The sequence below is a fragment of the Manacus candei genome, unplaced genomic scaffold (assembly GCF_025592945.1).
Source record: "Manacus candei isolate 608988 ecotype Guabito, Panama unplaced genomic scaffold, ASM2559294v1 h1tg000023l, whole genome shotgun sequence".
Lineage (NCBI taxonomy): Eukaryota > Metazoa > Chordata > Aves > Passeriformes > Pipridae > Manacus > Manacus candei.
Window position 1 is genome coordinate 26,635,540 of NW_026138071.1, and position 17,215 is coordinate 26,652,754.

General features: G+C 41.4%; 1 protein-coding gene across 3 annotated transcripts in view; it reads right to left on the reverse strand.

Moving 5' to 3' along the window:
• Positions 1–17,215, reverse strand: part of ADARB1 (adenosine deaminase RNA specific B1) — a 70,816-nt gene that overhangs the window by 8,890 nt on the left and 44,711 nt on the right. For all 3 annotated transcript variants that reach the window (XM_051787176.1, XM_051787177.1, XM_051787175.1), the window contains 5 exons: positions 15,147–15,261; positions 13,359–13,527; positions 12,710–12,858; positions 11,930–12,098; positions 2,261–2,442 (listed from right to left, as the gene is read on the reverse strand). In XM_051787176.1, coding sequence (XP_051643136.1) covers positions 2,261–2,442; positions 11,930–12,098; positions 12,710–12,858; positions 13,359–13,527; positions 15,147–15,261 — 784 coding nt within the window. The remainder of the gene's footprint in view (positions 1–2,260; positions 2,443–11,929; positions 12,099–12,709; positions 12,859–13,358; positions 13,528–15,146; positions 15,262–17,215) is intronic.

Consider the following 17,215-nt stretch of genomic DNA (forward strand, 5'->3'; position numbering starts at 1 on the left):
CTGAGGAACATCTAATTAAATTAGCAGAAAGTTCCTTTGCACAGATCTTTGCACGTTCCACAGCCCCTCCTTACTCAAGGAGGCTGCAGATGGTAAAAAGTTAAAACCAGTTAAAAAAACCGAACCAGAAGCTGACAAAGAAAGATCTGTTAAGGATTTCTAAACACAAAGATTCTCAATACCTGACTCGAGATGTCCCTGATCTGCAGATTGCCACTGTGATTCCCCAAAATATCTGCAGAGGGTTAATATTTCCTTTTGCTTTTCACTGCCTAACTACCTGTGGAAAAGAATACTGAGCTGGATGGGTTGTACCTTAAAATCTTGGTCTTACAGTGGTGACAAGATAATCAGCAAGTAAAAAAAAAATCTCTTTGAAAGAAAGAAAGAAAGATGATGAAAAGACAATTTTTAGCAGCACATAACAATCCCAAAGTTAAAATAACTTTAAAGTTAAAATAACTTTGACTTAATGCAATTGCCCCAGCAGACATAAAACTTGTTTTATGAGAAGAAAACCAGCTTTTACAGGACTTTTTCAGCTAAGCAGGTGGAACAGTGGGGAAAGACAGATATTTCTGTTTTGGTTCATCCCTCTGGTAGAAATAAGACACAGCTCTGTGTGTGTGGTACAAGAAGGAACACAGAATTAGGGACAGGTATTTCTGCAGTGCTTATTCCAGGTAAGAATACACTAAAAAATATATGAATCCAAGGGCAGATGGGCAGCTACACAAGTGCCCCAGCTGAACCTAACAGCATAGGTCAGAAGATTAGTCTTCAAGACTGAGCAAGTAAAATAAAATACATCAACATAGTGCTCCCCCCCAACCTCCTAAAGAAGCTTTCTGTACGTTTTTGAGATGTGTGTTTTTGTGAAAACTCAAAAGCTGAGAACTTTTCTGAACTCTCTCTGCTGCTCAGCAAGTCCTGGCTGAACTGTTTAAACAGATGGTGCTATTTCATAGAAAATAGATGATATCACCATTGCAGAAAGACGATTTTAAAGAAGACAAGGTGCTGTTATACGCTGTGAAAAGGAAAACAAAAACTCCTCCCACTCTGCCCCAAACCTGCCATCTTGAAGGATTGATAAAAATTCCTCTAAATCAGGCAGAAACTGTCCATACATCATCTACTGTGGCCATACAACCATTAGAGATATTTGGTAGTGAGTGTTGTAACTGTTACTTAATTGCTAATATAAGGATAAATACGTTACTTAACATTTTTATACATTCTAGATCAGGGAATCCTTATTAATTACCTTTCTTATCTAAAGAAATACTCGTCGTTCAAAATGCTCTTTTCCCCATTCCCTCCCTACATCTATTTTAAAAATCCATGTAAAAACTTTAAACATTTTAAAATAATGAGCTTTTCTGGTTTTCCTCAGAAAATAATGACATACCAAAAGCTAAGCTCTACAGAACAAAGCACTTGTGCTGGTTTCAGCTGGGGTAGAGTGATGATGTTTGTCTTCCCAAGTCACCGTGGGGTGGGATGGGACTCTGCTCTCCTGGAGGTGGCTGAACACCTGCCTGCCCATGGGAAGCAGAGAGTGACTTCCTTATTTTACACGGCTTTTGCTTTGCCTGTTAAACTGTCTTTATCTCAACCCCTGAGTTTTGTGGTTTTTACCCTTCCAATCCTCTCCCTGGTCCTGCTGGTGAGGGAGTGAGTGAGTGGCTGTCAGGGGCTTGGCTGCTGGCTGGGTTAAGCCACAACAGCAATGCACACAATCAGAGGGAGGATGAGATTTCAGTTTTAAAGCTTTCACAGCATTACTGTAACAAGCCATTTCAGAATTTAAGACAGGTGAGATGTTATCCCCATCCATTCTGAGTTGATTATTGATCCAGAAATTGTGTCTATCTTGGCATACTGATTAATGATGGAACCACTCAACAAATATCTGCCACGCAAGAGAAGTGACAGTGAGTGCTAACATGCTATTCCATGGATGGGAAGAGGCTTCACTAAGCCTTCAACTTGTCTCACATCTTGGCAGGGCACGCTGCGGACAGGAATGATGTGAAGCCTCATCGAAACATTCATCCCCCAGCTCTTTCCAACTTTTAAGGGTCCTTGCTATGGTATTTCTGACTGTCTGTATTACGTTTAGACCACAGCTTCTCTGTTGCAACCAGCAAGCAGTTTACTCACAGCACACAGTTTGCAAGGTTTTGAGAACTGCAAAATCACATCGCTACTGGAACAGACTTGGTTACCGGCACGGCCTTCTCCATTAGATACTTGCCACTAAGTAAAGGTCTGTTGAGTGTATAAAGAGGTGGTAGATCTTCTATCTCTGCTATCCTCTGGTAAACGGCTCTGGATAGATGATCCCCATGATATAAACTCCCCAAGATGATGCTAGAGAAGTAAATTGGCTCCACAAAGAGGCTAAGTAAGGCTCCTTGAATACCCAATACGTTCCACCTAAGAGGGAGGGAAAAACAAAACAAAACAAAACAAAAAAACACTTTCTTTTTAATGGAACAAGTAACATCTGCCAGACATAATAGCAGTTAATCACAATGGACTAGATTTTTAACCCTTTCTCCTGACGGGCACATGACCGTGGTAGCATAAGCTGTGACACCTGCCAGAATTTCAGAGATCAGCTTAGGGGATGCTCAGCGTAATCCTGAGTAAAATGACCTACAGCAACAGGCCAGGAGCAGACTCCACAACTTTAGTTCCCCACTAACATGTCTGGTGATGCATTTTCTAGCACCCTAGTGCCAGAGATGGACAGGACCATTCAGTGGGAGAAAGCCAAACTGTGAGATTCTCAGAAACAGCAGCTATTGCCCCCAAAAGACACCTGGCAGGGGGTAAAGCATCCTTCCCAGAGCAAAAGGATTGTGTTTGCAAGACCTCCACACTTCATCACCATAAGGGAAAACCTGTCCTTGACACCCTAGCCCAGCTGTTTCCACATCCTGCTGCCAGAAAGGACACATGCACTGGCTTGCAATATCCATAGTCAGGGAGAAGACTGAATCTGAAAACTGAAAATATGCAAAGAAAGCATGTACTCTTTGCTCCCTTTAGCTGTTTCACATATTCCAACCAAAAATCCCTTGTCTGGACCACTGTGATCTACACTGGATCAGGTCTGGTGGCAGGGATATAGCATGCCTAGGAGCAAAATCCTTATTTTATTTTTTTTTTGACAGCTGCATTCATTTGAAAAAGCTTTGGCTCTCAATCTGTCTGTAACAGTTATATAGAGTACTTCTGAAAACCTCAATATCTTCCGCAGAGTATTTTCTCTGTATTTGTCTGAGGAATACTTGCAAAAAGCTTGGCACTATGAAAATAGCATATTTCAGTCAGAATCATAGAACCACAGAATGATTTGGGCTGGAAGGGACCTTAAAGACCATCCCATTCCAACCCCCTGCCATGGTCAGGGACACCTTCCACTAGACCAGGTTTCTCAGAGCCCCCATCCAGCCTGGTCTTGGAGTCAAACTGCAGCATCCAGACACAAGCTGCAGGGAAGTTTCCTTTGGTGCTTGGATAAAACAAAGGAGCACAGTGGAAGCTCTTGGGTTCCCACAGAATGGTTGTCCTTATTAAAAATCCCACCGTGTACCAGGCTGCAAGGTTACCCTAGGAAAACAGGTAACTTGGATGTTGCTAACAGTGATTCTTGCAGTTTGTGCTGGGATGGCTACACATCAGCATCATTTCAGGCTAGAAACTGCACATCACAACTGCTTCACTACTGCAAAAATTGAATTACACATGCTGGCTTCAGGATGTGCAAAAAAAAAGGGTAAAACAAAGACTGCAATTCAAGGAACCAATTACTTTGCATATTTTTACTGAGGATAAAAATGGAGGCAATGTGCATTAACTTACTCACCTGTCATTAAAAAAGCTGGTACTAATGAATGAATAAAAATTCTGTGCTAATAAAAAATGAGGTCTATTTGACATGGAATAAAGGCACACTTTGTATAACATTGATAACATTGCATAAAATGCAATCAGCAACCAAATGTCAGAGTAAAGATATCAAGTGAAAATTATTGCTTTCCAGGACCAATATGTCTTTTTAAGGACCATATCATGACTAGAAGTCTGTAGATTTGAGGTATTTCAAGTGCCAAATGAATCACAATAATATTTTCTTGTTGTTTGCAGTATTACCTACATGGAGAGCATGGACTGCTACAGACACAGGTAATATTATGGAAGAAACATCTGGAAGGAATTCAAGACTGAGCATTGCAACTGGGGTCTTACAAATGTATCTGAGACTTGCAGACAAGGCATGTCACATTTTACATGACCGGTGTTTGAGTGACAGATGAATATCTCAAAAAAGGCCAAAGCACTCCTCTGGCAAGCCCTCATCCTCTAAATAAAACCTTTGCCAGACTCTCTTCCTTCCTTCTGATTTCAGTATTTCCACAGCTTGTGTTTTGCCGCTGCCTCCCACACTTGGTGACGTCCTCTGGCACAGAAAATGAAAGCTGACCACTTGTCTTACAAACTTCTTCTGATGAAAAGGAGTGTGGACACCTGAACAAGCTTCTGCAAGGTGAACTGTATGGACTGGTACTACTGCCCACAGGCCTTATGTTTTCCTGGGGTGTGCTGAAGCACCTTCAGCACTGCAGCACTTGCTCATGAATGCTGGGTTCACAGCAACTTGCTTGATGCAAGGACAGGGTTTGAAGAAACCATTCTTACAGCCAAGGCCTCAAGCTCTTAATATTGATTGGGCAGGGTTGGATGGTGGTTAGGTTTATAAAACTAGCTTTAAATTTCCATAGTTAAAATTTCCAAAGTACATATACTTGTCTACAGAAATGTATTCTTCTATCAGAAGCTGGTTGTAGCGCAGAGATAAAACCTGACACCCAAATGAATCACAGAATCACTGAGGTTGGAAAAGCCCCCTAAGATCACTGGGTCCCACTGCCAACCCAGCACGACTATGTTCACCACAGAACCATGTCCCCTGGTGCCACATCACACACCCTTTGGACACTTGCAGGGATGTTGACTCTACCACTTCCCTGGGCAGCCCGTTCCAGTGCCCAGCCACCCTTTTGGTGAAAAACTTTTCCCCAGTATCCAACCTGGACCTCCCTTGGCCCAGCTTGAGGCCGTTTCCTCTGGTCCTGTCACTTGTCACCTGGGAGAAGAGATCAACCTTCCCCTGGCCCCACTCTCCTGTCAGGGAGTTGCAGAGAGTGAGAAGGTCCCCCCTGAGCCTCCTTTTCTCCAGGATGAGCCCCTCCAGCTCCCTCAGATGCTCCTCACAGGACTTGGTGCCTGTGTTCTGCAGATTGTAGCAGAGTGAGAAAAGGAAGGACTGCATAGAGACTTTCTCAGTGTTCCTTTTTCATATCGTACTTCTTTATATCAAACAGTAATATCTCACTTCCATTAGCACATACACTGGAACAACCTTCATGGGTGTAAACTGAGAAGAAACTACACCAACACCACACATCGGTTTTCAAAAGGCCACAGGCATTGCCTCCTGGAATGGTAAAACTGCCTCGTCCTCCAGTGTAGAAGCATGGATTGTGAGAATGCTGCCAATCTAGTGTTAACCTCTACTGAAAGCACAAGTTTTTTTGAAATTAAGGGGCCAAATTCTGTATTTCACCACAAGTCAGGAGGTGCAGAGTGGAAAAAAGCAAAATGCACTGCCGAAAATTTTAAGTCAGTGTTGTCTTCCTAACGAAGCAATTAAGCAACAGTATTTTTTTTCTTCTCATTAAAAATAGCATCAGAAAAGAGTTAAGTAACTGAAGCAACTTAAATCTAGCTTACAAATCCAAACCTGGGTGTTAAAGAAGAAGCATGAGCAGAACACAGGAATGCTGCATCACATCAACAGAGATACTGAAATGCCTAAAGTAAGGCATGTAAAGAAGAGATTTGCCAATGGAAAAGAACACCTCAGCAAGTAGGGGAACACCCTCCAGCATAAACCTTTTCATTGGGAACACCTGACACGCTTGTCTTAGCTAAGCATAAAATGTGTCTTGTGACAGTGTTTAACATATTCTGAGCATTCTGACTACAAGAATTTTCTTTCACAACCTTAAAAAAACTTAAAGTAAAACTGGCACTTAAAACACAAGCTTCTCAAGGCTGAGTGAAAGAGATTTGCCCATGATCATTAGTATGGGTGAGTAACATCAATCTCTACTTAATAATTGGTTTTGCTCACTTTAATATAATTGCTTCAACAAATAGTGCACTATAAAAGTAGTTATAGCTACCTATACTGTGGAGTAAACAATTCTAATTAAGGTCTTTTAGTCTAATCATTACCATAATCAATTTAAATAAATCATTTATTCATATCATGATATTTGGTTTGCCATCCTTAATCCGGTGGGACAAAGTCATACAGAGGTTCAATCACACCTGCACAATCCTTCAGACATAAACTGTTAACCAAGCCTGGGCCTAAGACTGGATCCAGCTGCACCCAGACTCCTTTCTGAGAAGTAGTTTAGGAAGCAAGGGGGTCCTTTCTGTACCTCATGACTCAGCAGGAGGGTCTCCCTGCTAAGCCTTGTGCGAAGTTTCCATTCTGCCCATGACACCACGTGTTTGGCAGCCTGCAATACTCTTTTAGCTTCAAGTCTACAGCTCTGCAAGGGATGCACAGCAACCTGATGTGAAGCCAGAAAGTTCAAGCAAAGGCATATTTATTTACTCATCCTGAACTGGCCTTTTCTGAGATAGAAGATCCTTCAGGGTCACACTCTACCAGTGGCTCACTGAGGTGACATTGAAGCCCTACCATGTCTGACAAAGCAACAAAATTTCTAAAGCTCACCTAGCAAAGTACTTTAGCATGAAAAGGGAAACAAAAGCTGCAAATCAAAGCCACGGTTCTCCTTTATCCTTGGGCCAGCCAACACACTGCAGTGGCCCCTACCTGCACCTGGACTGGGAGGTTCAGCATTCCCACCCATGCACATATGAGCTACTGCTGCCAAGCAGTTAAAAAAGAGAAGGAGGATGACAGTTAAAGGATGTTGCAACCTGCTGCTGGTGTAAAGTACTTTTACACCCCATCATTTTCCCAGCACTAAGCTTGGCCGCAGAAGAGTTTGCCTATCACCGCCTTGATCCTCCCCAGTCTGTTATTTTATTTTTATTGTTAAAAAACAACAAACCCGTGACCCTGGATTTTGAAGAGGCAGTTTTTTCAGTCTGGTTGACAGTACAGCTCCACAAACAACTGCAGGACCACTGCCGAGGCAGGGAGATGCCACGCACAGGAGGAATGTTAAAGAGATTTCCAGCCAAGTTATACCAGCACTTTTTTAAAAAGTCTTTTTCTTAAATAAACCCCCCTAATTTTCATTGAACATTTTCATTTAGCATGAAAAATTTAGCCATCTGAAAAGTTACAGGTGCAAACTAAGATCTGCTTCAGTTCAGAAACGCTGCTAAGACACCTCCATGGGAGCACGGCTTGGGGTGCCCTGCACCTCCCCTTTGCTCTACAGTTGCCAGTTGCCCATGTATGCTTAGCTATAAGGGAGACCAAAAAAACCCCAGATTTTCCCATTACCAAGGTTTTGCCATGCCCTCTGCCTCATCCTCAAAGTAATCTTAGGCTCTAGGGATGTCCAGGGAAATGCTCTTTGAAACAACTACATCCCACCACCTTTACAGGTTCAACCCCAGCCTTGGCTTTTGCAGATTTATGCACGTGAGTCGTGTTCAATTTCTGAGAATTTACACAGAGGATACTCTCTATGTAGTGTGCTCACCTGAGGTCTTATAGATGAGTACCTCACTGGGAAATCTGAATTTTACAAATTTATCACACTCACTGGTTTTCTTATTCTGTATTCACTACTAAAGATCCTGCTGATAACAATCTGGAGGATGGATGCACTTCCTCAATCTTTCTGCTGTTCTCAATCATACTACACTGAAAAAAAGAGAGTAGAGAAACCAGAGACCAACACCAAATCAAGAGCAGTCCTCCCTTTCTTGCTATGTTGTCACATTTTTGCTCTGGACCAACATGTGGCTCAGAGGTATCTACAGTGGATTCCTAAAAGGTCTATTGATTTCTTCATGACATGCAGGTGATTTCACAACTCTTGATACCTGAAAAGGTAAGTAAAATTTAACCCTGCAGCAACACTTTCATGGTGTGCTGGTTCACCTCTTGCCAAAAGTAAAACAGGCTGAAAATACATGCTTCTGGTAAAAACTCTCCTCTGAACTTTCTAAACTCAAAAGGCACAGAAATTCTGTTATTCACACTATTTTAGAGAAAATGCAAAAATGGGGGGGGGGGGCTAACAGCAGTAAGTCACAAATCTTGATGTTAATATCAAATGTCTTGGTATCACTCTCACTAATTTTTACGCAGACAGCAGCATGGAGGAGGTGAGTCACTAGGTGACCCGCAGTGGTGTCCACATGGAACTGGTGTCCAAATTTATTTCAGGAAAACAAGAGCCTCCTGCAACTAACCAAACAAAACCTGACAAGTGTTTACAGTTCAAAGAGCTGCTCTTTATAAACAACTACTACAAAGAAATGAAAATTATTCAGTAGGCACTTTGTTTATCACAAGCTGTTACTTGCAACTGATGGCAAGGGAGAGAAGGTATCACTGTGTGAGGTGCTGGACTACCCCAGAAAGCACTTTGCCTCCTGACATGCATGAGGCATCACTTTAAACACTATTTCTCTTTTTTTCCTTAAGAGATTAATTGAATCTCCATGACCATTCCATGCTCTTCATAAGCCACTCTGTAAACAGGCAGCAAGATCTTTACAACTGGGTCACAGCCCACACTATAAATCAGTAAGTGCAAGAAGTCCATGGTCTTGGACAGTAGCCCTTCTCACAAACATATTGTTAAATTTGCAACAATGCTTCCCCTTGTAGCTGTACCTAGGCAGGCAACCACACAACTCTGACTCGTCCCAGTTTTTCTGGCACTGCCTGGATTTGCTCCACATCTGTGAGCCTGGTTTGAGAGGTTACACGATGCTACATCTTGGGTAGGTAGTTGTTTCTTACCACTTTCCCTCAGGTATTTTATTTAAGTGCCACACTGCCACCACAGATCAAAGTGGCCAATTCACATTGCCAGTGTCACTTGGATTAAGAACTGGTGAGCAGAACTGCTCTCTCTTTTGGGGAAAAACAGAAGAAGACTGAGTTACAAGCTTCTATTTGGATTTCCCACTCTGAATAAGCACGAAACAAGGCCAGTGGACAGACCTAAAGATCATCAGAAAAATATTTTCTCTTCTTTAAAGTAGAAGAGCACCAATGACTTCCCTTTCAACAGTTCAACCTAAAAAGTTCATCTCAATTCCTAGAGCCTTCCTACCAGAGAAACTGGGTGAAAAAAACTCCACTCTTCTCAGCAGGATGTTAGACATGACTGGGATGTTTCATGAGAAGTCACTATTTGAAACCAAAAATGTGGGCAGAAAAACACATCAAAAGGAGAATGACAAAACCCAACATCAGTACCATGGAACAAGGTCAGGATACATTTAAAACAAATGCATGTACATTAAAGTTACTCTGGTCACAGAAACCACCCTAACACCGCACTGGAGAGCCACCAAGCACTAACACACCAGGATAATCCTGTTCTAATGCTTCCAACCCAAATGGGATTACACTCGTGGCCCTTCCATGTTTCTTACAACTTTTCCTGGATGTTCCTACTGGATCCAGGAGCGTGCTGGGCAGCAGACTGCAGTAAAGCACTCAGAGGCAGCAACTTGGATTATACAGATAATCTACACAGATGAGGCAGTTCAGATACAAGGGGTTTGATACAAGTGCAATCCTGCACCCCAAATTTATCCACATCTTTTCCAGGCTGTGACTGAGAATCTTTGGGAAAGCTCAGTGGAAATCAGCAGGTCTGAGGTATACTGGAGGACTCATTGCTGGACACTACAGAGCAAGGCATTCTTTCAAATGTAAATGGACAAAACACGTCAGGGAAATGTCAAAAAAAAAAAAAGAAAAAAAAAAAGAAAAAAAGAATATGAAAATTTGGGCCTCCTTACCCGTCATACAGTCTTTGTTCTGTGTCAAGGGGTTCTATTTGCTTCCTTCACTGGCACAAACAAAATTATTCCCATTAGCCCCAAGGAGAGGTGACAGCTAGCTACGGAAGCGAGAGATGGATTCTGTTCTGTATCACACAAAATCAACAAAAGAGTCAAATGTGTTCTAGCTCAACAACTGGCTGCATTTTCATTTTTTTATATATATTTGCAATGACAATGTGATAAAAGAATGTGGCGTGAATCCCATGTCAGATGGTTGGGAGAAGTCCCAGGCATGAAACTGGGGAGTTTATTTGGTGAATTTTATTGAAAATAAAATAAAAGAAGCTGAAATGTCAATTTTGTAGAATTACCTTTTCACATCTGCCTGTCATAGCTTCTGAAAGGCCCTATCCATTTATGTTAGGGAGATTTAAACCAAAAGAAAATGTTTTCCTTCAGCAGAGATGCTGATTACTTGAGACAAGACTAAAGGAACAAAGCCATTACATAACTTTCCTCCTCTATTTTTGATTTGGCATAGGCAGTTCACAAGAATATTTCCAACTTAATACCCTTAATAAATTTTAAATCAGGCTCTGACTTGAGAAAAAAGCAGAGCTATTTTAATTACAGTATATATAATACATATAAAATTGAAAAATAACTAAAATGTCATTAGCTGAAAAATCTGGCATTTTTCATCCACTTTGCAAGAGCACAGAGGCTGCAAACATACAGACTCATTTAAAAAAATTATGTTGCAACTCTCCCATACTTGTTAAAGAATACTACTACTAAATTTTCTTTTGTCCATTTATGAATTTGAAAACAACAACAACAAATCTCTTAATCTTTGTCAAAAAGGACAACAAAGAAGGAATTGGATGAAATATAAATTAAAGTACTGGTTCTGGAAACAAAATATTTAATCACAATACATAAAACTATTTAAACTAAAATAATTTTAAAGTTAAAAACTAAAAGTGTGTCAATATTTTTTTTTAAAGGGACACTTTTCACTGTACAAAATAATAAAACTATAATCTATGCATGAAAATGTAGGTATCTGATATCACAGAATGGTTTGGGCTGGAAGGGACCTTCAAGACCATCTCATTCCAACCCCCTGCCATGGGCAGAGACACCTTCCACTAGACCAAGTTGCTCCAAGTCTCATCCAGCCTGACTCTCAACATTTTCAATGATGGGGCAAGGGTGTATATCATAGGAGGAAGCTATCCAAATAATGCAATAAATTTATTGTACTGTTTTGATAATGCTATACTACTTCAGGAAAAAAAAATCTAAAACATTTCTCTGCTATTCCCCAGTGATATAAATAAAAAACAAAGCTGTCATGACTTTATGTGGCTGAAATAATACAGAATGATTTCACCTTGCCTATGAAGCCAGCAGAGGGTCTAACACCAATTGCAGGTGAGGAATCAGGAGATTCATCATAGGAATTACAGCCACTCTCATGCTATGTCTAATGAGATAAGCCCATCAATACCCTGCACATTCATTGTAAGTACCATAAAACCCCTCTTTCTTGTTAGAATCTCAGAATGGTTTGGGTTGGAAGGGACCTTAAAGCTCATCTTGTTCCACTCCCTGCCATGGGCAGGGACACCTTCCACTAGCCCAGGTTGCTCCAAGCCCCATCCAACCTGGCCTTGAACACTTCCAGGGATCCAGGGGCAGCCACAGCTTCTCTGGGCAACCTGTGCCAGGGCCTCACTCACCCTCACAGGGAAGGATTTCTTCCCAGTATCCCATCTAACCCTGCCCTGCTTCAGCTTAAGGCCATTCCCCCTTGTCGCATACCCATCTTCAGCAGTAAAATGAACAGCAAAGAAACCAGTTGCTGAGTGTGTCTCACCTCGCTATCTTGTCACTGCAGGACATGGTCAGCAGCCTTTCTCCTTGCAACACACCATCCCACGTCTGGATAGTGGTACTGGAGCGCACAGGGATGGTCCCTTCCCCAGATTCTATTTTTGTCCGCAGCTGTCCTCTGGCTTTGCGGTTTGGGTGCCTGTCCCCTTGATCTGCAGGACAAAAATCACTTAGAGTCAGCTGAGGAACATTCTCAAAGGGTTTTACAGACAGAATGACAGTAAGAAGAATTGACTTGAGGTATTTGTCTGCAGTTACTGCTCGCCTGCATCATAGTTCCTACCGCTCTTGGCAAATCAGCTACAGCATCAGACATCTCTCACAAATACTGCCTTCTAGGACACACTTGCAGTTAAACCAAGCTTTTGCTACAGGAGCAGTAGGCAGCAGGCAGCTCTTCAGCTCTGCCCTGTGTGTTACAGTGTTAAAATGAAGTTACAGGGCAGACCATGGAAGGGGCACGCAGAGAACCGCTGTTAAAGGACAGAAACAGGGAAACAGGGATGGTTAGTTCTGTAGGAATACTTGCTGACTCACTGGCTTATCTCAGTTAGCATCAGCCTCTTCAAGACCACAGGGTTCATCACTCTATACTGAACTTCTACCACAGAGGAAGAACAGCTCAGATTTTTTTGGAAGAGATCTTTGTCTAACACACCTCTATGCTAAAAGGAAAGAAGACACCTAAATTTTAACCATGTCACTGGTACACGCTCCACGAATAATTTAAGCTCCCTGGGGTTGAGGAGGACTGCTGTCATACCCTCTTGTGCTGCTTCGTGGGGGGAGAAAATCCGAGCATCACCACAAGGAGATGTGCTGATATAGAGATGGAACTGCACATTCTCCTTCAGCTTAAACCCGCCTTGCTCTGATCTGATAAAAATGGATTTTTGCTGATCTTCTTTATTGCTGAAACAGAGAAGAAAGGTAGAGTCAAAACTGACATTAACATGGAAATAGCCACAAGCTGTGCAGTCTTAACGGGCATTAAAAACAAACACAGGATGGCTGAAAATTTTATAATGTTAATCTAACAGTTATTACAATTAACAAAATTAAAGGGCCATCAAGACACGAAACATCTCCAGATGTCAAGAGCTTTCAGGCACTTACCAGCAAATGAAACACCAGCACCTTTTAGCCCACTTGATATTATTTTGATTTATATGTCTGCAGTTTACAGAATGATTCCCAATTATTTTTCCTGTCCTCCCCCTTCATGAGAGACACCTCACTGAATAAATGTTTTGTTCAAGTCAAACTTGAGGGCAAAGGGCCCGAGTTCTAAATTCAACATCCTAATGCAACGGGACAAGAGTTTCACATTGAAATAATGAAGACACATGTTTTACATGGACAAATTTTCAACTCTGTGGTACCAGCTCATCTTCCTTTTCCCTCCAGCTTACCTTAGGTAAAGCTCAAGTTGTGTATACAGAAACTTCAGCAGGCACCGTCGAGCTATAATTTCCGCGTGGCAATCATTTAATGCAAGACCACGATCACTCATGTATTCACCATTGATACATTTTGTTCCTGTAGAAACACTTATTACAAGGGCATCTTTCACATCTGTACCTGCCAAACAAAATTTCAGGAAGAAGACGCAATTAACATCACAAATAATTTACTGAGTGATCTTCTTGCTGAACCCAAAGAAGGCTCCTTTTTTTTGTGCTGTTTCCTTATTTAAAAAAAAAAAAAATGTTTTTTTTTCTTTCAATATTTTCTTTAAAACAAAAGCTTCAGTCAGCCATATCCTCCCTGTACCAGCACAGTCTCTGGTTCTCATGAGCTCTTCATGTTGGAGTTTAGACAAGTTAAAAATTGAAAACCTGCAGGGAAAAAATGCTGCTTCAGGAAGAGTTATTAAAGCTTGAGACCCAAAGTGGTTTTTTTCCTGAGGTTCAGGCAGCCAGCAACTTTCAGCATGTACCTTCTGACCACCTATGCAGACATTCACAGTGACTTTAGAAATCTGAAAGGCACTGGTTTATTAAAGCAGCAGCACATTACAGAAGGGTACTGAACTAACAACAAGGAAGGTAAGACTAGGGAATGAAGAAATTTAAATGCTTAAATCACTGTAAAGATTACCAGCAGTATAATGTGTAGTTCTTGGTATTAAACCATCCCATACAACAGAACTTAAAAAAATACATTAGGTGGGTGTTTTCTGTACAGAGAACTGCCTTTATCACTCAAAAAAATCCCAGCTGCATGAAGGACTCAAAAAGACAGGTCAAAATGCCACCTAGCAAGACACTCGGGGAAAAAAAAGCCCAACAAATTAAAAAAATGAACCTGAGCCCAGCTGGCCCCTCCTGCCCAAAGGGCTGGAGGAGAAGCAAGGAGCTGCAACACACAGCTATGCAATGGAGTCATCTAATTCCAGAGATTCCCCAGACACGTATCCACACAAAGATGTTTTCTAGTTCTGTGTAAAGCTATTTCTTCGGGTAATCAAAAGGTATTCACGTGTTAATTAAGTCTTGATTCTTTGGCACATGGCTCTTCTGAGAATTGCAGATACAGGGCTGTAATTATATAAAAACCTTTTAAATGCCACAAAATACATTCAGCAGCAGTGTGGTTGTAGATCAGTTTAGGGCAGAACTTCACTGTTTCGGGAGATTTGGACAAACACAGACCTTGTGTCAGCAACCAGAGAACCACGACACCACTGCTTACACGTGCACACCACTGCCATCTGCCAAAACTTAAGCTGCTTTCTTCAGATATTTTTACTAAAATGACTCACATCAAGCACTAAGAATAAAATACAGCAAGAATAACCAAGTCCAAAATATTAAAAACTTGGAAAGAAGCATAATTCTTACATAATAGGCCCAAACCAAGAATGCAATCTGCGTGACTGATGGGGGGGAAACTTATTTATTTTCAGAAAGTTTTGTGATTCATTTTAAAAGCTACATTTTGTACACCGTGGGCTACTAGGATGTCTCAATCAGGCAGGAAACTGGAACTCTGTGGAAACAGAAGTATTTGCAGGTCTAACTTCCCTGTAAATATCCTTAGTTGAGATTTATTTACTATATTTAGTCCACCTTCAAGATTAAACAGTAAAAATATATTTCAATACCGCTTGACTGAAAAAAGGTAGTTTACTAGAATGCAAACAGAGCTCTTGTATTTAAGCAGTTAAAATACTACTTCTTATTTTTTTTTTAATTTACCTGTTGTCATGACAATTCCAGCAAGAACTTTTCGACGTGCATGAGGAGATGTGAAATTTTCAGTCAAATCACTGAATTTATCTACAACCAAGCGTGCAACAGCATCAGCTAAAACCTGTGGGATCACAAAGAAATGCATATTAGAAAAAAAAAAACTAAAAATAAAAATTACAGGAGCAATAAGTTATAAAAATTTACAGTTTGAAGATATTATACATAATAAATGAAACAAGTTTTTAATTTTTCACTTTAAAAATTGACATTGAGGCATCACTCGCAGCTCCCTGCAAGTAGAAGCAGAGGTATGTGTGCTCCACATCTACTAAAACAGGGTTAGACAGCCCTAAGCCAAGCATCAAAGTACCTAATGCTCATGATGGTGAGGAACATTTGAGGCTTGGGAGAACAACTAGATAGACAGATAAGTCTATACTCTCATGCTCAAATCTCAAAACGCATCATTTCAGTATCCTTAACATTAGACCTGACAAGAAGATTGAAGTAAAAAAATTCAGGCCCTTCAAACCAACCTTTTATAACAATCTAATTCCTTATCTAGCTGTTACATAAATAAGGACAACTTTGCTTTCAACACTGGTTTAACACTTTCTACTTCTTATTTTTACAAGATGTGTATAAAGGTAGGAATAGAAAATTTAACCCCAAGTAAGCTATCTCAAAATTAGGAAGGATTTCTCTTTTTCACCCCCAGGAAAACTTGAACAGTCACATTTGCAGCCTTATCAGTCAGGCTGTAAGGGGGATAAACTTGGAAAATTAAGGAAAACTTCAAACTACCAGTCCTGATCCTGTTGAATGACAATTCAGTTCAACACTGCAGCTCATTCTACCTGCTGTTTTCGAGGCTTGAACTTGTAAGTTGAACTTTTACAATGTGAACTGCAACAGCTAGAAAAGATGAGTCGAGACCAAATTGTTGGATTTTCACGTGAAAAGAAACTGAAGCCAAGGCAACCATGTGCTGACAACCAGCAGCACCTGAGATGTTCTGGGGTACACACCTGGCCCACAGGTCCTGTGTCACACCTGCCAGTGCCATACAGATGTTGAGTGAGGCCCTGGCACAGGTTGTCCAGAGAAGCTGTGGCTGCCCCATCCCTGGAAGTGTCCAAGGCCAGGTTGGATGGGGCTTGGAGCAACCTGGTCTAGTGGAAGGTGTCCCTGCCCATGGCAGGGGGTTGGAATGAGATGAGCTTTATGGCCCCTTCCAACCCAAACCATTCTGGGATTCTGTGATACAGATGTTTTGAATACCCAAGCATCCAATGTGGTGCTAAACACACATGTAAGCAAATACGTCAAGCCCAAAAGGACACTTGTTGATGAGTGTCATCTGCTTGCACACTTGTTTTGGGCTCTCAGGAATGGAACATCATCACCATCATCACCCTTCCAGAGAGCCCAGGGCAAATCAACACAGCTGATGGGCAGCAGTATAGAGAGACTGGGCACCCAGCTGAAAAGGCACAAACTCTTGAATACAATCAGTTCTAAAAACAGACTGCTAGGGAAGAAAGGGAAAAGAGAAGGGGAAGAGAGAAAGAAGGGGAAGAGAGAAAGAAGGGGAAGAGAGAAAGAAGGGGAAGAGAAGAGAGAAAGAAGGGGAAGAGAGAAAGAAGGGGAAGAGAGAAAGAAGGGGAAGAGAGAAAGAAGGGGAAGAGAGAAGGGAAAGAGAGAAGGGGAAAAGAAAGGGAAAAGAAGGGGAAAAAAGAAGAGAAAAAAAAAAGAAAAATGTTTGAAGACTGCCAGCTCCATTCACCCTCATTTCCTTAACAAGGTTCATGAGAACCAACAGCCTAGGAATAATGTGGAGATGCTCTCAATGTTAACTTCCTTCTGGAAAAGGTTTAGCAGCCAAGGAAGGAATAACTAAAGCTCATGTGTCATGATTCCAGAGCTTGACAGGAGACACTGACCAGCAGTCAGGTCACATCTGCACCAGCCTTGGTCCATGTTTTGCGACTGCACAACTTGTGGAGTCAGAAGACTCTTGACATGGCAAACACCAATTTTCTTCATGCATTTGAATGGATTGCAACTGAGAAACT